Genomic DNA, 21,412 nt, shown 5'->3' with positions numbered 1-21,412 from the left:
ATTTCGAAATTGAAGGACGCTAATTTACTCAAAATTGATACACCTCGGCTTACCATCTAGCGGAAGGTTTCGGAAGGGTGAAAAAACATATATTTAATACTTGCGCCGGGTATTTAATGTTCGGCTCCGCCCGAACTTAGACTTTCTTACTTGTTATTCTAATATTTTTCCGCCAATTTTATATAAAAATATGGTTCATTCATGCAAATTTTCATTCGTGGAAATAAAAAATTTTGCATATATGTATTTGCTGTGCCAATACTTTGTTCCGGCAGTGTATGTAGGGGCAAAAAAAAAACGGGAATTTCAAGAAAAAAATAGGTTAGTGACTCGTACTACCTCGCTGGTAGGAGTTAGGGTTACACCGTGATGGACACTTTTCTAGACTTCTTTTTGGTTGTTTGTGTTTCCGACAGGGTAGGAGTATGATGTATTTTGGAACGATTTTCCGCCATCCCTTGTCAAATTTGGTTTGGAGACAAACCGGTTTCGGCGTTATGCCACAGCCACAACCAAATTTGACAAGGGATGACGGAAAATCGTTCCACAATAAATCACTTTTCTAGACCATTAAATTAAATAAAGGCTTAAATTTTCTGGTATTTATTTTCTATTTTTTTGAGTATTTCCAACAAAGTTTCCAGGAAGGAGTGAAAAAAATATTCGCCAAAAAAAAGCACTCGAATAACACTGGCGGACAAAAGTGGATTTGTTTTTAATATTTACAATGTTTTTCAAGCTAATTTTTTTTTGCTTTTTTTATATAAACATGGTTCATGCTTTAACAAGAACAATATAAATCACGCTTCCAAACTTTATACAGAATTTAGAAAAAATTCTACAAATCTAAATTTCGAGCTTTTCCAAATAGAATTTGTATATAATTTTTGGGTATGCAGTTAACGGGCTTTAAGTAAAAAAAGTGCAGGTTTTCAGCGGCTAAAAAATTTCATTGATTTTTAATATTAAATTTTTTTTGTTGACGGCGTTTCGCACTTTTCTTCATATAAACAAGAATTTCTTGTGGAACGATATGCGCCAGACTGTTTGCGAAAAAAATAAAAAAAATTAACGCCGCTTTTCCAAAATTTTGCTATTTATATGAAAAACATCGCAAAAGCCGTCACCAAAAAATAAAAATATTAGAAATCAATGCGATTTTTAGCCGCTCAAAAATATTAAGAACAAAATACCATTCATCCACTTTTGAACGCTAGCGTATATACGTCTGTCCTATTTTGTTTATGTATGACTTATTGAGGTAGGAATTCTGTTCATATAATACTTTACGTTATAATTTATTTCTCAGTATTTGCATATATATCTACACATAGTGGTATAATTAACTACATAAAACTATCACTCTCATAATTTCAAAATATGTGTAATAATATATTCAGGCAGATGTTGCAATTTACTTCCGAGTGAGTGAATTTCAACAAAGCTCAATTTGAATGCAAAGCGAATTGGTTAGAAATTCACTCGAAAATGAATTGCACAACCCGCCTCATTATCTCAAATTTTCACAACAATTGCACAAACACACATTTCTATATAAATAATCTTAATAAATGGCTTAAAAGTATTTAATATCAGTACACAATTTAATTTTTTTCTTCTCCAACTAATCTTTAAAAAGCATAAATGTCTAACGTATGTGATTACGTTTCCTTCTATGCTGTATTTTCGAGCGATTTAAGCTAGATTTTCTTTTGCTGCTTGACCTGCGTTCGGCAATCGCAGCTGTGCTCCAATCATCACTGTCCACTTGCACTGCGCCAGATCTGCGTCTGCCCAAACCAGCTTCTGTACGCCTGTGCGACTCATCGCGCAAAATATCACTTGCAGCACGATTTGTATCGACGAAACGCTGTTGAAATTCATCAAATCTTTTAATTAATTGAATTTCATTAGCTTCGTCCACCGCCGAAGGGAGTGCAGTAAATTGCCGTGGTCTTCGTATGTAATCCTTAACGAATGCGCGCGACCACATCACTGGATCGAGGCTGGCATCATAGCCTTCGTGGTCGGCTTGCCAGGGATATGCCGCGCCGTAGGTGATGTAATTCAAACACAATACATTAACGAATACTAAGAATGTGTATTTTAATTCATAAGACATTGCTAATTGCTAATGCTAAATGATCGTCGGTAATGGCGTTAGAACTTTTGCTGGAACACGCGTCTTTTAAAGTGATTGATTTTGCTGTGAATCGCGTTCTTGCCGTGAATCGCGTCGTTGCCGTAGTGTGAGTTTTGGAAATTGCTCAATGCTCTGCGTAATGTGGAATAGCCGTCTGTTTGCCTTGAGTTGATACCAGAAACTGTTAAATTTCCAATTGTCGTTGAGCGCTCTTATACAGCTGATCGCTTATGTCACATGGAAGTTAATGAAAATTCCGGTCTTACCGGCTACAAATATACATACGTATTTAGTACATACATTTGTAAGAGTATTGAAAAAATATTTACGGATTTTTCAAAATCCTACTGCTCTATTTACTCGGCAGCTTTGTTTGTTTTCATTGTATTCAAACTACCTGCGCTTTGGGCTACATAAGTATGTACATCCATGTATAACTGCTACTCTACTTTTATTGCACCTTAAGGCAGGTAAGTAAATGTTGCAAGATTCGAGTAAGTACGCGTGTATTGCAATTATCAAACAATCATAAAAAGAAAAAAATGTGTGACAGCTGTGTGGGTCACAGACGCATTAAAGATTTACGACCTTTTTCCATTTGGCATTTGGTACTTTCAGTAGTGTAATAGTCGTATCCTTATCTAATTACTCATATACCACAGACGTTTCAATAATCGCCTAGCAGTAAAATAAATGCTTGCTCTAGTAATCCAATATTTACGTCGTTTTGGAAGCAAATCGTTGCTGTTCCGCTGTTCAGCTTCTTAGCATTCTTATCGTCTTAATCATTTTCAAATACATGAAAGTTTTGCGTCTGCAGTATGTACATTAGGATGGAGCGAAAAAAAACAATTTTTCGATTTGGAAATTCTTGATTTGGAACATGGTCAAATGGTACCGTTTTAAATAATTTTAAAGTTTCGAAAAATATCCCAAACTATCGATTTTTTACTTTGTTGTAGCCCATTAAATTTTGGTATAATAAAGTGCAGGTTTCAAATTACTAAAAATCGCATAGATTTGTGGCAATTTTTTTTGTGACAGTGTTAGACGTTTTTTGTCGTATAAAAACAATTGTCGAACATACTTTGTATTGAAAAACTGCGTGCCACTGTAAGAATTACCCGAACTAAAAGTTGATTTTTTTCGCTCCACTCTAACATATTGTCAATAGCTTCCCAAACTCTATACTCGGTTTGCCCTCCTACTGTTTCGTACTGACTTTAAGAGGTATTGTTGAAGTGGTTTTAGTTTTGCCCAATTAAAGAAAAAAACGAATTGTTGGCACCAGCTATCAGACTTATGAGTGTCACATGGCAGACAAGTTCGACCGAAGTATGACGTCTTTAATGGACTACTGTATGGTTTGTGACTGATCTATAAGTACCTACACTTAAAATAAATTCGTACTAAAATTAAAAAAAAAATATATTATACGTAAATAATAAAAATTTGGCGCACGTATGTATGTACATTAGACTGCATTACTCCCCATACAAAAAAAAAAACAAAAATCGGAACTGGATTTCCATTAGAATTATCAAACAAAATATATTTCAAGACTTCTACCAAAATATTTTGAAAAAAATATTAAGATTTACCAGAGCTGGAAACTCCAAAAACTGAGTCTTTGATGAATAAATTTTTTGATTTTTTATTTATTTTTCATCTTCTTTGCATAAAATTTTTAAAAAAGATTTCAACGGAATCCTTATAATGAATTTTGATGCTGTTTTTGAACTTTTTGCAAAGATTGGTTTAAGGAAAACATGAATAACTCAGCCAAAACTTTACCGTTTAGTCTTGTGAGGAATCACTGGAAAGGTATAAAAAAGGTGGGAATTTTTATTAGTTTTTTACTCCAAGGAAATTTACATTATATATGTTCTCTTGCATACCTGTTTTATCAAATTATTTTTTCTGTAATGTGTGTTTATCTAGCATACTGCTGCATGGAGGGCGCTTTTAAGAAAATTCACTTGTTTGCATTAAATACTGGAAACTATTGCTTCCGCGAAAAAATTAGATATAATTGACTTTACTATTTTCACATTATTTGTTTAGTATTTTTTTGATGTTCTTACGTAGGCTGTAAGAAAAAATTGGCAAAATAAGCAGACCTGGCAGGGTTAAAGAATTGCTTGTTAAGGTAAAAAATATTAAGAAATGTTAAACGGATTCAACAAAAGTGAAAAACCCCTAATTCTCTTTTTAATCTCGGGGTTTGAGCATCCGAAAAGTGGAAAAATCCCCAGTTGATCATCGATTCATTGAAGGTCGAAGTCATCGAAGACGAACTGGGAAACGTTTCGGTTGATCCACGAAGCGAGAATACCAGACTCCATAAACTTAAAAACCTTAAAATAATGGAATAGGCGAATGGCACGGTACAGATTATTTCGATTGCTTGTTTTTGGGAAGAAGGTCTGATAAGAAGAAACAAAGAGGGAAAGACGGTTCCCTGGTGGAGTGTTGAACTTACCAAACTTCGTAAAAGTGTAGGAAACCTCTGAAACGGCGACTTTAAATCAACGGGTCCAGATGGTGTACATTTGAAGATGCTAAAGTATGGTGTAGAGAAGTTTATATGGGCTCAAATAATACTAGCTGTGGGGATTATGCCAATTATTCTACGGGAGTGTATGCTAACATAGAAAACTTACGTCTAAACGAAGGTAAATGGGAGAATGAAAGTTTCCTGATATCGGGCTTAAGTCCGCCTATGGTATTTTCGGTATAAGTACATATCACTATTATGGTGGCCTATAATTTTGATCCAAATCACAATTTTTTTGTTACAAGGGTTGCAAAGGATTGGGGGTATATACACTTCGGCCACTATGTGTCAAAGCATCAGAAGCGACTTTTACTGCATTAAGTTGATTTTCAAGAAAGTCGATGGGTCGATTATGGCAGGCCGGTCGGAGTTCTGAGCACTGGGAGTTGTTGAGTTTGAACAGAATTCTTTAATTTTGGTTCCAAAGACAAACCGAAACTAGGCAAGATCTGGCGGTTAGTTTCAAATGCTTTTGGTATAATGACAACAGATTTTGCATTGGAAAACTTTGCAATGCTTAAAGTAGCAGACAAATGGTGAAAGGCATCGCTGTCATGAAATCAAAGGCATCCGCTGACATCTCTTTAAGAATTATCCAGGATTATAGTTTGAAACTGAACTCGCATAACAGCAAACATAGCGGGAACCATCAGCTACATTATCTTTTCTACGACAAATAACTAAGATTCATTAATAAGATTAATAAGTTGTATTAATGATTTCTCTATATCACCTTTTTTTCTGATACTTTCGTATGTAATCCTTTCCCTAGAGTTTTGGCCCAATGGGCAACTATACTTGAATACATTGGAAAATCGTTTCGGGTTATACGTGTAAGCTATTGATTCCTTTGACAACTTCAAATCGCCCAGTCCCGATGGTGTTATGTCTATTGTACTTAAAGAAATTGTTGAGCTTCTGTTTTGCGCCCTTGAAAAAAACATTTTCACTCACATATGCTCACACTAACACTTGCTCACATATATACTAGTACATATATAGATGTGGTCTTCATCCGTAGAGTTGAAAAGGATGACTACACTGGCCCAAAAATCGTATGGCGTACGGTAAACACGCCTTGGGTCAAATGTGTGGTCTTTCACTATGGGGTTTTCTCTGGATCTACACATCGATGATTAGATCGATTATACGTTATGCTTCAGTGGTTTGGTGTAGCATAATATCAATCAATAGCATTGGAAATCTGTTTTCTAAACGACAGTCGCGATGTGCTGTATAGAAGCACTTGATGTTTTGCTAAATTAACCATCACTTTGCACCTTTATATATGGGGAGGCCTCAAATAACGCCTGCGGGCCTACAAGAAGTGGACCTTAGTATGATACTAAGTGGCGCGAGGCGGAGACTGTTGGTGGCAGAGATCTAGACACAAGTGCATTTTCAATGCCCTAAGATAGGATGGCACACCATTACTATTTCTGAGGAGATTCTACAATATTGAGTTCTTTGAGTCCGGGCTCACACACTGTCGCATCTTTACTGACGGCTCCAAAGCAGAACTTGGGCAGGATCTTCACTCCTCTCTTGTGGAAAGTCCTTCCGTATTTCAAGGCAACTACGTGATGGAAAATAGGTGAAGATTCATTAGTTTACTTGTATGTGGTGACAGCCAAGCTGAACTCAAGACGCTCGCTATTTCTTTAACTACTTCCAGACTTGTCCGGAAATGGAAGTCTCAGCTAAATTATGTTGGAAAGCTTAACGAACTTTTCTTACTCTGGGTGCCAGATCACTCGAGGATAACTTGTAATGAGGCCAGAGAGGGCTCAGATCAGGTATTTTTAGGTCCGTAACCAATTATAGCAATTCCAACTTCGGTCATCGAAACCCCCGTCAGAAAGTGGGTGTATATTTCGCTCAACAATGACTGCCAGGCTTCCAAGAGAGGATGTAGGTGGGCGAAACTCATTTGACCCTCAATCTCGAATGGTCGTGCCTTCATTCAATAGAGTGAACTGCAGACAACTTGTGGGACTGTTGACTGAATAATTTAAGTGGCACAAACACCTGACTGTGATTGGCATATATGGCAACCCCATTTGCTCTTGCTGCCTTGAACAGGATGAACATTTTGAAAGTCTGTTTTTTCCTTTGCCCTTTTACCCAGAAAAATAAAGCTTTTACTGCCATTTAATTACTTTCGAGTATATTTTTTATATTTATAATGTAGTTCCCAAAAGCTCCTCCGGGGTGAGGAAGACGTGAAGAAAAAAAATTTGCGCTCAGTAACAATTTAAATAATGAACTCGCGCGTGTTTGAATGCCGCTCAAGCACATCCTTGCAGCTTAATTGGGTTAAGGAAGAATTAAAAATCTGTTGGGTGTAAATTTAATTAGTAGCAATAATTTACCGTTTGTTAACAAATTGTTAATAATTGAATTGAATTACTGACGAATGCATGTAAATCTCAAAATAAGTAATAAAAAATTGGAACAAGATGTTGAATGTGTGTAGTAAGAAAAAAGTATAACATTTATACCAGTTTTCGGCGGTAGCGCATGCGCAATTCAAACAACGATGAAATGTGGGAAAGAAAAACCAGTTTAGTGCACTTGGCATTAGATTTTTTTACGTTGTGGCTGGAATGAAGTGTTAAATAACAGTGAAATTTTAAACAAGTTGTTTGTCTACTAGCCAGCGGATAGCTACAGCACCTTTGCATGCGCAGATGTAAATAAATGACTACGCACAAATAAGAGTCAAAAAAGTAGCAAGTGTCATTCGTGTGCAATTTGCATATTTTTCTATTACATGCAACAACATGTGGCATATTTAACATAGCCACAGACAACGGCGAAGGTGTGATGATCTGTGATTATGCAATGTTGTATGCAATTTCTGGTATGTATGTATGTATGTATGTTGCATGTGCTGCAGGCAAATAGTATTTTCACAACTAGTTAGTTAGTTGCCACCAAATGAAGTAGGTCAACTTGTGTCGCCTCAGCAAAGTTGTTGATCCTGTTGGCTTTTGCTAATTTTCCATTCGGCTTGTGGCAGTTGGGGTAGTGGTGCTATTTGGAAGAGTATAAAAGCACATGCAACAGGCCACTCAATTGACAGTGCGTTCTGGGAGAACACTTGGAATACTTACAGCATCCGTAGCGGCAACTACATACGTACATACCTACACAATATTATTGAGACAATTAAATGAAGTTTCTCTACTTGCTTTTGTTGTTGCTGCCCATTTTAGAGGCACGCCTAGCTGTAATACATCAAAGATTTATACGCCAAACAGGACGTTATGGCACGCCAGGTGGCTATCGACCCAATCTCGCCTACACCAGCAACACCAACCATGGCAGTGTCAACAGTAATAGCATTGGCATTGGTGGCAGCAATACTGGCAATAGCTATAGCAGTGGCAATGTAAATGCTAACGGTAACGGCAATGGAAATGTCCGTCTCGCTTATGTGCCAGCTAGCGGCGCAGTTGCTACACGACCTTACAATGGTGTAGGGGGCTTTAAATTTGGTGGACGTCCCTCGCCGGGCAGTGATTTTGTGGTGAATGCTGTGAGCGCTGGTGCTGGTGGACCTGGTGGTGGATATTCGGCAAATCACCCACAGACGGTGTACAAAAATGTGGGTGGCACCGGTGGAAGACCGCAAGCAAATACCGCTTATCGCATTGTACCGGGCCCCTTGGCAAGTGGAGGGCGACCAGTGGCAGCTGTAGGCGGTAGTGGTGGATATCAAAGTGGTGGATATCAAACTGGTGTATATCAAAGTGGCTAAGGTGCCAGTTTAAATGAGCAAAAGAAAGGAAGTGCAGCACGTTTTGTTTTTGTACAAAATATTTTGTATTTAATGTTTTACATTTTTCGCATATAAAAAGTTTAAATATAGAAAATAAATAAATTAAATTACCGGCACTTTAATTTGCCTAGTTTATCTATAGCACTTGATAAGCCTGAAACCCCTGTCCATAGCCAGCCATTTGTCCCAAGAATGCAGGCGGATAAGAATAAGCGCCTCCTAACTGTGGCTGTGGTTGCAGCTGTGGTTGCAGCTGTAGTTGTGAAGCTTGTCCTGATCCTTGTAACTGCAGCTGCGTGGGCTGCATTTGCGCTCCAAATACCGGATTACCGCTTCCAGTAAGGCCTTGCAAATTGGCCATATTTATAAGCGCATCCAAGTTATTTGCGCCAGCTAGAGGGGCGCCAAACTGGCTTTGCGTTTGTGGTAAACCGCCGAATATATAATTTGAAAAGACATCCGGTCCATTTAGTGGATAAGGTGACAAGTTATTGCCCACATAGTTGGCTGCAGCCGGATAATTGAAGCCAGCTGGATTGCCAAACTGCGGCGCGCCTATGCCAGTTGCTCCACTATTAACTACTCTAAATGGGCCGCCAATCGGCGTGCCCATCAATCCCATGCCTGGACTACCGGCATATCCGCTGCCTCCGTAGGCTAGTCCACCGTAACGAGCATAGGGAATGGCACTTATAATGCCAGCAAAGCCGGCTAGAGCTTGCAGTTGATTTGCCGACTGTCCTCCTTCCAACGGCTGACTGCTAAACGCCTTCACTTCCGCTTGTGATACTCCACTATTGTTAGATAATTTTGCCTGACGTGCTTCACGTTGTTCGGCAGGAATCGCATCACAGCATTGCTGGAGCGTTAGGATGCTGATGAAAAGGAGAAGAGCGGCGATTGTGTAGTTGCAATTCATGTTGCTTTCTTCAAGGTTGTCTAACTTTAACTGTTGTCAATTGTCGCGGCAATTAAGGTATTTATGGTGGTGCAGTGTGATTTCTTTTTCCTCACTTCAATTTCTCTAAACTCCTCAAATGTACTCACTTTCTTTTTTAGTGGTGCTAGCGTGTAGGTATTCGCCTTTGGTCCCATTTTAAGTGAGTGAAGTGAAGTGCGAATTTTTGAAAAAATGGCAATAAAATATTAGTTTTCTCTTACTTTTTATGTGTTACCTATTTTTGCCATCTACTCTTAGCTGCGTAGGTATGAACTAACGCACAATGCTAGAAAAATAAAAGTTTTGTAACAATTCGCACCTATTGCCTAATGGCCGCAGCAACGAGGTGTCAATTGATTTGGCCCTCATTTTGTTGGGCAGCTCTTTTAAAAATTCAATTTCATTTCTTCTTTTATTCGCCGGAGAGGTTATAAATAAATATTTAAGTGCTCAATAAATAGTTTTTAGAGCAGGCTTGTTTAGTTTGTTAAAGAAATACATTGCTCGTTATATATCCAGTCAAGGGAACTCTCACAAAATCTTTGTTTGAAAATAAGAAAAAATCTTCAGCGTATGAGTTGTTGACCTATTTTACTTAAGTCTCATTCCTTTTCTCTGCTTGTAATTTTAACTAAAGATTATACAGTTTTATGCAAGTAAGTAATCAAAATTTGTATGCTTCTAACACAAAGATTCCAGGTAAGAGTTGTGCGCTGGGCTTGGAAACCGCAAAGTAAAAACAAGTACTAGTGAAAGCGTTAAAAAATGTCTTGGATGAGACTCTTTTATTTGCATGCCGGCCAAGGCGAAGATTCGGAGGTCATTGAATTGAAGGTATGCACCAAGAATGACTAGAGCCTTTACAGAAATATGCCACCGTTTGGTTGGTTGATGATGTCGTAAATGCGATGGACGGAGAAACGTAAAAAATACGTGGGTCTTGCGACGCCCTTTACAGCTACGAGTGTGAATTCAGTATTGGATTTGTAGCGGAAAATAAAATCTCACTCATTTATGTCCACAAAATGGCTCTAGAGAAGGACATCGAGTCCAAAGATCTCTTCTATGATCGCATGGAGGGCACGTACAGTACTTGCTCCGTTATGAATCATGATATAAAAATCATGCTAGGCGATTTCAATGTCAGAGCGAGCAATGAAGAGATATTTGGGTCGTTCTTAAAAAACATGACCAATTGGTGTCCCCAGACTTTACTATTTTATATTTTGTTTCTTCAAAAAGAAAATAGAAAAATATCTGCATTTTTATAAATTATTATCGATTCTACGTAACTATATTATAAAAAAAAAATAATTAATTATCTGAAAATAACTTAAAAAATATTTTCAATGTCAAAGGTTTAGCAAAAACCTGTGTCCCGAGCCAATTTATAAAAATTTAATAGTTATTTTCAGTTGAAATAAAATTGAAAAAAAATAATATTTACAATTTTTGTTATTCAGTTTGTGTATATTAATACCATATATAGAAAAGAATGATGAAAAATAATTTTTTTGTATAATTTTTATGAAGAAAATTTGTGTCCCCAGGTTTTGGTCCCCTCTGTTACGTCCACTCATTTTATTGAAAAATGTTTGTTAAACGTTATGACGCGTATATTTCTCTTATGCTTCTCCATCATAACTTAGCTAAAATCAACAAAATGTGTTTTGAACTGTTCAGTCTTGTTTAGTGCGTTGTTGAGTAAGGAACCCAATTGTATGCCGGGTACGTACCCTTATTCAGTGTCAACTCTGTTACTGTTGAAAAACGGTGAGTAAAGTGATTTTTTATTTATTTTATAATTTTTTTATAAATATTTTATGTACATTAATTAAGTGGACAAATAAATTCTCCAAAATTCGAATAAAAAGCTAAAATATGGTATTTTTGAGTTAATTTGTCCCCTCTGTTACCGGTCCACTCTGTGACTTATTAACTCCAAAAATTAAAAAAAATACTGCTGGTTATGGATTCCTATTGTTGATACCATCCGTAACCACATGAGTCCAATTATAAACATATTTGGCCAACTTAATTTTTAAAAATTACAAAATTCAGAATGGTCATGTTTTTTAAGAACGACCCATTTGCTCCTGCCGCGGGTTGGTTGAGCCTACATGTAAAATCCAATAACGAACTGATGCCTATCGCTAAGTTTCAGCTTTAGAAGCTTCGAGGACCAAAAAGTGATTCGGGAAAGCTAATTGTTTCAGCCTTAAATTATATTCGCATATGAGCAGCAAAAAATCGCACAGTAGCAACACAAGAAAGCTTTCACGTTGATAAGCTGCAATCACAACAGACTGACAGCATGTTTGCTAACTGACTCGCACACGGGCTGTCTGCGAGCATGCGTTAACAAGCCGATATTTGCCAGCAGCATGACCACAGTGCAATATGTTATAGCCGTTGTTTTGGGTATGCAGTTCAGTGTTGCCAGAACCAGACCGGCTATATTCGCAAAAAAAAGCGGCTAAATGTTTCAATTATAATTCACATGTTTTATTTAAAGAAATCGCAAGTAGAAAGACTGGTAAAATCATTTTATATTCTTTATAATAAAGGTTAAGCTTTACATCACTCGTTAAATAAATCACGAAAATAAAGACTGGTAAATTCATTACAAATTATTTTTAGCAAAAAAAAACTATCGTTATACGTACATCAGAAGTTATGTTTGTATTACTTAAATATAAAAGAGAGATCAATTACAAACTTATGGCGTTTTCTTTTTTATTGAAAAGTTTTGCCTTATATTGTAACATTTGCACTAGGTTACTTTTCGTCCTTAAAATGGCTATATTAGTACAAAGTATTTTGCTTAGCCGGAGGGCAATATTTTGAGAAATGAACACGCGAAGCTGTGAAAGGGCTGAAGAAAACAGGCCAACACTATTTCGCGAAAAGAAAACCCCATTCATTTTTAGGTTTATAACAATTCACTTATTTAATTGTATTTTGATGTCCATTTATTCGAAACTCCTGTTTTTAATGTCCACCTTACTCTCTCACATGCCTGTCTGAGAGCAATAATAAGCAACAATAAAGTATATTTTCACCATGATACAATTATTCACAGGTGTTGTCCTCCCATAGAGTTTTGCTTCACATCGATATTCGTGCTCTTTTATTGTCATTCGTTATTTTCTAAATGTTGCGAATAAAACTTCGCCCTTAAATTTAAGCCATTCATAACAAAAATTATACAGGCTACGTCCTTCTTTGAATTTTTTTTTAGTTTATTTAATGTTTATTATTCTTTTATGAAAATATAGCTCATTACTCAACAAAAACCGTATAAGTCTCAATTTAAGACTTTGTGGAAAAATTATGAGAATTCTGCAAAATTTCACCAAAATTTTTAACTTTTTAATCAGCATCTTTACAAAATGGTATGTACGCAGTTTTGTAGTCCGTGAAAATTTAATCCAATATGGTGAACATTTTAAGTAGCTAGAGCATAATTTTTGCGTAAAATATGAAATTTTGATTTAAATGGTGTTTGTAAGAAATTAGCAATACTTTCATAAAAAAATAATAAGCTAAAATGTCGCGTCCCAGTTCATATTTTGGGTCACTTTATATTCACATAAAATAAAAATCATTGAAATCGGCCCAGTATTTTAAGACTTTACGGATTAGAGAAAATTCTTTCAATTTTATGGACTTAACACAGTCCGACATAAGGCAGGCAGTTTCTAATAGGGTCGCCAAATTTGTAAAAAATGCAAACTTATATGTACATATATTTGAATTTTAATAAAATATGGCAAATAACGAAATCGGAAATGGCTGACAAATCGGCTGCCGGCTAAATCGAATTTTGTCCCGAAAATGGATAAACTGGTAGCACTTTTTCAGTTACAGTTGCACGGTTATACTCAATCCTGTTTCGTTTATAAGTATGACCTAAAAAAAAAATAAATGTCACTGACTGATTTTTATTGATGACTTTTATCTGAATGCCCGAGCACTTTTCATATAATTCGAAAGTGTTTCGTCTGACGCCATTCGAACTTGCAACCTCCTCGAAGCTAGCAAATGGTAACACGCTTCTCTTCATTATCAGTTATTTCTAGAAGAGTATTTTGAAATTCTCAGTTTGAATAGATACTTTACAACAAATAACATGATTATTTCCATAAGCTCTTCGGATCAGAGAGTTCAGATTGTTTATAACAAAGCGCAAATTCTTTTTAAAAAAATCGCCCTTAATCGCCACATAAAAAAATCAAATTCATGAAATCGACTGAACAAATATTTTATTTTAGCAACGACATCTTGTTATAGTATAGTTTTTAGAACCAAATAATAAAAATAATCAAGGTGGTTGCAGAATGTGTTTGCTGTTAGAATCAGAACTGAAATCGAGAAAAAATGCATGCGGTGTCATGCATTCTGATTTCGCCCGTTCCATTTCCGAATCAGAACTAGTATTGGCTCGATTTTTTTCAATTTTCCTATAAGAAAGAAACCGATGAGATTATCGCTGAACACAATGTTAGCAGTTATGACAAATCTCAAAATAATGAGTACCAAATCCAGTAAGTAAAGTTACTTATAGAAAAAAAACATTGTTGGAATGCATTCAGTATACGTACAATAATTACGTAAGCTTATCTATTCAAATAGAGACTTTCATCAATTTGGGGCTTCATAACCTTTCCATGCTTTCTGTTTAAGCGACTTGTTCTTTTGTCCGCATGAACAAAGAACAGCGAACACACACACGCACTTGTATTGCACTCCCGCCCAAAACCAAATGCATCGAATAAACCCATGCACTTGTGTTTAAAAAATAATTCGCTCGCTCTTCATTGGGTATGAATTTTTTAGGAACTTCTCAACTGCCGCAGAACAAAACCTACTAAAGAAGTTAATTGCTGGCACCCCAAATCATGCTCAACAAACTCGCTTATTGTATTGCTTCGGGCATACGGAGGTGGTACAAGAGCTACACTCTCGCTTGACGCACACCCCTAAACACTCTTACAGAGTTTAAGCGGCAAAGCCACAGCGCTACAAACCGTAGGGACTCTGCATGACTTACAACCATACAGAGGTGGTAACTGATGGTTATTATTGGCCCCGACGCCTACCCAAAATATTTTTGCTTTAATAAATTTTTATGCGCATACAGTCATCCTGGTCCTGCCCTCTCACTGAGTTAAACACTTTCTGTATATGCGCCCCGTAATGCCTGGAATTTTGTATTCGTTTTCTGCATAAACATCCGCAGTCTATTTATAACACATAGTTTGATATTGAAAACGTTTTGCAGCGGAAACTATTAGCTCTCATATAACATTTAATTCGAACTACTTAATTAAGGCTTTCCAACGACATCCTAATCCGAATCTTAGTTTTGGTGGAATTCATGAGCGAAGAGGATAACAATAAAACCTGGTTTCACATCAAAACTAAAGCCCAAGCTCTACAGCGCACTTTTCACTACCTATTAAAAAAAGGAATCATTTTTGTATGCACACATTTATTGAAAACGCCAAAAGATATGCTTTGATCTAGAAGCTAAAGTTAATTTACTTGTTGACTCTACTTACGGGCGCAAGACGCTTTTATTCGGTTCTTCTTAAACATGCATGTACACTAGGGTGGTCCAAAAATGTATGGGAAAAAAATATAACCCTGTTTTTTTATTTTAAAATCAAAATATATTTAGAGGTCGCTCAAAGCGCTCAAAGTTTCCCATGTATTTTGTATGGGGAAAAAAGACTTTTCGTAGAAATGGCATAGAATCCATGGAAATCAAAATTTTTCAATCTGAAAACTCTGCTTCTCTTCAGAAGACTTCAGAGAATAATGCCCAATTGTTTATTTAAACGTTTTTTAATTTAAACATTTTTTTCTTTTTTTCTTTTGTATATTTATGTTTGTATATTTGATTTTTTTTGGGATATTTCGGAGACCCTTAAAAAATAGTTAAAATTAAAAAACAACAATCCTAGGGGGTGAGAGCATTAAATTTCCGACTTTACTTTTTTTTTAGACCACCCTAATGTACACACATATGCACGCAAAACATTGAAGTCAACAAACAGGTACGTTGCTGGTGATAAAAGTGGAGGAACAAAAATAAAACGTAATGACGATTGTTTTTTAAAAATTCATGAGATCCATTGGAAGTTAATGTGTTTAGAATAGAGGAAATGAAAGTTTACATTTAAGAAGTTTCTAAAATTATAAAATTCTGGTCAGAAGTCAAATGAAAATATTTTTTTGTGCTTCATTATAACGACATTTCCAAGTCAAGTTCATTATTTAAGATTCTTAACTTTACTTGAATTTAGATACATGTTTTTTTTATTGGAATACATTGGCGAGGTTTGAAATGTAGAACTTTTACTATTGTTGTATTAAATTTTCCCAGGTTTAAGTTCTCTTTTTTTTTGTTAATATTACACCCAGTTTAGACAATAATTTTTTTGTTGCTATGCAAATGATAGAATGAATCTCGGCCGAGTTTATTTCTTTTGCAAGCGAACTTGTAGTATTTTAACTTTTTATTTTCATGAAATTAAACGTTTTGTCAAATTTAGTTAAAAAATGCTAGCAACTTGGTAAATGTTTCAAATCATTGAGCAACGTGTTTTAATTGAAGGGAAAAATTGAAAAAAAAATGACACAGGGCATGAAAAAAAGTTGAAAGCGGTAGAATTTAGCAAGGAATGACGAAATTACATTTGAAATAACATGAACTAACTTAATTTAGAAAAACTATTTCAGAAGTTCGTGCCTTAAGTCTTTCGTATAATCACTTTGTTTCCTTATTTTGCCCTAAGTAGTTATTTCAATAGAATATATGTAGATAATGTTGTGGTTTTATGTGCAAATATGAATACGAATATTTTCCAAGTTTTGACGGATTTCATTGGACCGATTTTTTGTATGCGTAAAGTGTTATTACAAAAATGGGGGAGCACACCTTTTCGTTGTATTCGAATGGCGCACAATAGTCGAGAGTGGTAGAAAGTCGATGTATCTAATTGTCTCGAAATAGACAACTGCAGTCATGCCTACTAACACGATCTAAGGATTTTTTTTAAAGAATAATAGCACCGTTGATATTGGTGTTGTATTTTGAAGTAAAAATTGGAACAGGCATTTCACGGACTCAACACAGTCAATGAATGATCGGTTTTTGGGTTTGTTTTCATCTTTAAGGCACAGTAAGTCAATAGTACACAAGGATTTCTCCATAAAAGGTTATTATAATTTTACCTCGTCATTTTAGAGTAGAAAACATTTATATGATTTTAACCCTCTGCTACTGACGTGACCGAAAAGTCCCTATAGTACTGTAGTATCTCAGAAACCTATTTTCCAGATCTAAATACACATACATATTAGATATTTGTTAATAAACTACGTACTTTTCGTCGTTTATTACGCAAAATTTCTAAAAAACATGTTTTAAGGAATTTTACTCCTTCTTTTGCAGTATCTTTTTTAACAGAGTTTGTTTGTGGAAGTCTCTTTTTACCTTACAAATGTTCTCAATTGATTTTTATTTTAGTTTCACTCAAAAATTGTTGTAAGAAGTTAATCTTAGTTGCCAATTTCCTGCCGGAAATGTTTAGAACCCTCGTTGCGAGCAATATCTACGTCGGTCTGCTTTTAAACCTTAACATGCCGGTAGTCTTTTTCTAGTAACACCCACCTCTTAAATATATACATATATATATATATATATATACATATATAGGCATTTTCTAAACCCCAATCAGTTTACTTCTGAATAAATTGTAATTGCATTTTTTCGCAATTCAAATTGAAAAAAAGCACACCCATTACTTTCTGACATTTAATGCCGAGCTTATGTGATGCAAAAAAATTTATTGAATAATTTATTAGTACAATATGGAAAAAAGTATGACGGCCTTTTTGTTATAAGGAAAAGAGTTTTTGTTATTAGGTAAACCTCAACTTCAGTTTCTTATTCGCATTCAGTCCTTTTAGCATTTCAATCTTAGTGATGACCGCCTCTATAACCATCACGATGTTTCTCATAATGTTGAGGATAATGACCATCATAATGCCCACCATAACGTCCGTCATAATGTCTACTGCCTCCTCTATAGCCACCACGATGTTCACGCGTTAAACGGTCGCCTTCATTTTCGTGTCCCTGCTCAGCGACATCCAACAACGATAAAGGCTGCACCACCACATCCGAAGCAACTACATTTTCCATTTCTTCAGGACTCCCATAGGCGTCACTCAACAGGCACACGAATAGTACCAACATCAAACACAAATTGAGTAAACGCATTTTTATTTGATTATGTTTTGTTTTGTAGTCAAAGAGTTCGCTTTTTAAATAAATGTTTTCGGTTAAGAGTTTGAAACGATATGATTGCTGCATGGATATCGCACGCTTTTATACGCTAAAAATGCAACTTATTTTGCGTGCGCATATAGTGCTATATGTAAATACTAGGGTATTCGATTATTCGCCATTTTTCCAAAACTAGTTTTCGAGTTATTCGAAAAATTGTAATATGAAAAAAACCGGCAGCCGATTTTGAAATTAAGAATAAACCGGAAAACCCGCTTTTATTTTACGTAGTTTTTATACAGTGAAAATGCTTATCTTGGTATGAAGTCATGACCAAAAAATACCACAAAACCATTAACAGTAAAGACAGCTTTTATTAAGAAAAGCGCAAAGCAAAATAAGTACAAAGTTTTTTATATCAAAATTAAGACAGATAAAGATAAGTGAAAAATTCATGTTTGGTTTTTTGTTTAATATTTTATTACATTTTGTCTGACTTTTCCTGCCGGTTTGGAGTAGTGCTCTTGTCGCCGTAGCTGAGTGCTTAGAGATGCCTATTGCCAACTGGCTTAATTTCTCGTTCCAGCTACATCAACAGAAATGTTTTAAAGAAGCTGTCGCCCCTCGGCAGACAATGGCAAATCTCCGAGTGTACTTCTGCCATAAAAAAATAGAACACGAATGCGAATCAAAAAGTCCGGTTTAAATATTCGATTTTCGAAAATACAAGATTTCAAAAAACGGCCTAAAGATTTCCCAAAAAATTGGTAGAAACCGGTTTTGAAAAACCAAGTCAACCACCCTAGTAAATAGGTTAACGCGTATATGTAAATATATTTATATGCAAAAGTGCATAGTTATACGCAGTTGTTGCAAGTGATGTTACTTAAACAATAACTGTAAATCATCAGTAAAGTGCGGCGTTTTACTTGGAATTGATTCTCAATAATACTCAATTCTTTAGGATGCACCACAAAATATTGTATGCCATATATGCACATTGTATGAGAACCACTTTTCGTGCACATCGTGGATGGAACCAAAAACAAAAACTTTTCTGCACCGATTAATCGTGTTAACATCGCTAATAACACTGTGTGACAAAATGGGGCGAATGAAATAAGCCACGAATGCGGTATGGTAGAAAGAAAGGGGAAGAGCTGCAGAGTATTTGACCAACTGTTATTTTATTCCTAACTGTCACATTATTTTTGCACAATTTATTGAATTTTTCCTAATTGGTCTCAAGTTGATCTAAATTATTTGAAAAAAAAAACTCATATAAAACTGCATTTTCTTTTTATAGGAAGAATGTATAGTAAAAATTTATGGCGCATATTTTTGTGGAACATATTAACCCAATAATTTTCACCCGTCTGGGTCGTTTTGACCCTTTTTTGGTTAAAATCCAGTAGCAGGTGAAAGTTCCGCTTTTATGTTGACTTTTTGGTTTGAAACTTGGTACCGGACACTACACTGGAGGAAAAAAATATGGAAATCAAATAGAACCGGAATTGATCTTACTATAAACGTCAACGAAAGTACTGTATTTTGGTAAATATTCAATTCAATCCCGCGCATATTAAAATGACCGCGTTCGTTCTGAAAAAGCATCCGTGAAGTGAATAATCAAGACAAAAACTAAAAAAAAAATATTTAACTTGCATGTAGCCTGCAGAGGAATTCGAGCCCTGACCATCTCCGGATATCAACAAATTGTGGCATGCATCTTGGCGCATTCAGCTACACCCGGGCATATAAATTTGCTTTCAAATGTTGAATATCCATCAACACCACAGCACGCGATTTGTACGGCTAAACATGTACTTTGTATGAATGGATGTGTTTTCACCGCTCTCAGAGCGGCGCTCTGCATGCTTGGGGTGCGTATGTACACTCATATATATACTCAGATGTGAACAGTCAAATACGCGCGTAATAAATTTTGTATGAAAATATTATTTTTAAATACGAACGTTTTTAAAAGATAATCAAATATAAAGTATTCATTTTTACTATGCATTATTTCCCTCAGTGTACGACACTAAATTACATATTTTTTCCACAATACGCTCAGTTGGTATTGAAATGTATGCGCTTGAAAAGTAGTATGTAGTGCATTTTTCAAATAATTTAGACCAACATGAGACCATATTTGGAAAACTTAAATGCATACACTATAACAAAATTTTATCGTTTTGGAACCAAAACGGCAGGTGCTCAATATACCCATACCGCGTTCGTGTTATTTTTTTGACCGTCGCACAGTGTAATTAACTGCTAAATATTGTAGGTGAACTCTACTCTCGCTTATCAAAAAAATGCAAATAACACAATTTTGTAACTGGTTGTTACCATTGAATTACCGGCTGTTAATGAATGAAATAGCAAACTATTTAGCACTAGCCAGCTTCTCAACAATATGACTCAGCGAATATATGTTAGTATGTATGTACATCCATATGCATATGCATACATATTTACTTACATATAGCACACCGTCTTCAAAAGAGGCACAACTCAAAATTTGACATTTTTGAAATTATGCGCTAAAAATGTACACAGAGGCCTTGACACAGAGCTTTTATTTACCTTTCAGCAAAAGCTGAAGCAAATTTTTGTAATAATTTGTTAAAAAAAGCCTAAACCTAAACCCATATGATTATCATGTGTTTTGAAAAAGTTTTTCGAATTTTCTGACAAACGTGTAATTTTGAGTTGTGCGCCTTTTGAAGACGGTGTGCGATATATAAATACATTGAATATATATATATATGTAGGTACATATGTATATATAATTCTGAGAATCAGTCAATGTGAGGACGACTTCTACTTCTAAATATAAATATGTAAAATAATCTGTCAGTTAAAAAAAATACTACGAATCGCAGATTAAATTTAAACTACAAATGAATGGTGCGAGTTTTCGTTGATATTTCATTCAGGCGACCTGGCTAAGCCAGCTGAATCGCTACATTTTAACCATGTAATTCTTAAGCGCATACAGCTCCTCTTCCAATCGTCTGCAGTACCAGCGGTGACAATGAATAAAGGACCGTAAATCTTTCTCTCGAATACCACAAACGCCTTCCAATCGGATGTTGTCTTTGTCCATGCTGCTGTGATATACACCAGCACAGGAATGAAGAGTGACATACTTACATAGGGTGATAATATTTATGAGAGCCGAATACGGGACAACAAATAGTTTTGCAAATTTTTTCCACATTGTTTTCCCTGAAATAGTATGCTTATTTAATTTGTACAGTCATTTTCTCGAGATTTTTACCCCGCAAAATTTCTTAAAACAATTCGTTAAATTCTAGTATAATAAAATGCAATTTTAAGTCGGTAAGGCTTACCACTAATTTTTGGCAATTTTTTTTTTTCGTTGGCGGTGTTACGCAAAGTGGGTATGTTCGACTTTTTTTTGAAAGAGAAGCAAATGAGCAGCACTTTCCACTCGCACTTTATTATACTAAATTTTAATGAGTTACAAAATTGCAAACCATAGATTCTAATTAAAAAGTTTGAAATTTTGGCGAAACATTGCAGAATTAATTTTTATAGTTTTTAGCACAAAGTTGGAAATTCATTATTATGTTTATGGTTTTTGTTCGGAAAAGAGCTTTACTTTCATAAATAATAAACTTTAAATAATCTAAGGAAAAATAGCCAAAACTTACTCA

At 35.5% G+C, this 21,412-nt stretch overlaps 2 protein-coding genes across 2 annotated transcripts; both read right to left on the bottom strand.

The window, feature by feature from the left end:
• Window positions 1-1,342: 1,342 nt before the first annotated feature.
• On the bottom strand, window positions 1,343-2,305 carry LOC108363809 (uncharacterized). The gene has a single exon (XM_017617298.1). It carries the CDS (start codon window positions 2,120-2,122, stop codon window positions 1,649-1,651), a length of 474 nt encoding a protein of 157 aa, XP_017472787.1. The 5' UTR covers window positions 2,123-2,305; the 3' UTR covers window positions 1,343-1,648.
• Window positions 2,306-17,261: 14,956 nt separating this feature from the next.
• On the bottom strand, window positions 17,262-17,813 carry LOC108363808 (uncharacterized). Its single transcript, XM_017617297.1, has one exon. It carries the CDS (start codon window positions 17,808-17,810, stop codon window positions 17,415-17,417), a length of 396 nt encoding a protein of 131 aa, XP_017472786.1. The 5' UTR covers window positions 17,811-17,813; the 3' UTR covers window positions 17,262-17,414.
• Window positions 17,814-21,412: the final 3,599 nt, after the last annotated feature.

This window comes from Rhagoletis zephyria, unplaced genomic scaffold (assembly GCF_001687245.7).
Source record: "Rhagoletis zephyria isolate East Lansing unplaced genomic scaffold, Rhagoletis_zephyria_1.1 Rzeph_scaffold_01380, whole genome shotgun sequence".
Taxonomy (NCBI): domain Eukaryota; kingdom Metazoa; phylum Arthropoda; class Insecta; order Diptera; family Tephritidae; genus Rhagoletis; species Rhagoletis zephyria.
The sequence above is the reverse complement of the archived record's forward strand: the minus strand, read 5'-3'. Positions and strand labels throughout refer to the sequence as shown.

Bases quoted from the DNA above. Each gene is read 5' to 3' on its own strand.
- LOC108363809 (XM_017617298.1), bottom strand. From the start codon at position 2,122: ATGTCTTATGAATTAAAATACACATTCTTAGTATTCGTTAATGTATTG.
- LOC108363808 (XM_017617297.1), bottom strand. From the start codon at position 17,810: ATGCAGCAATCATATCGTTTCAAACTCTTAACCGAAAACATTTATTTA.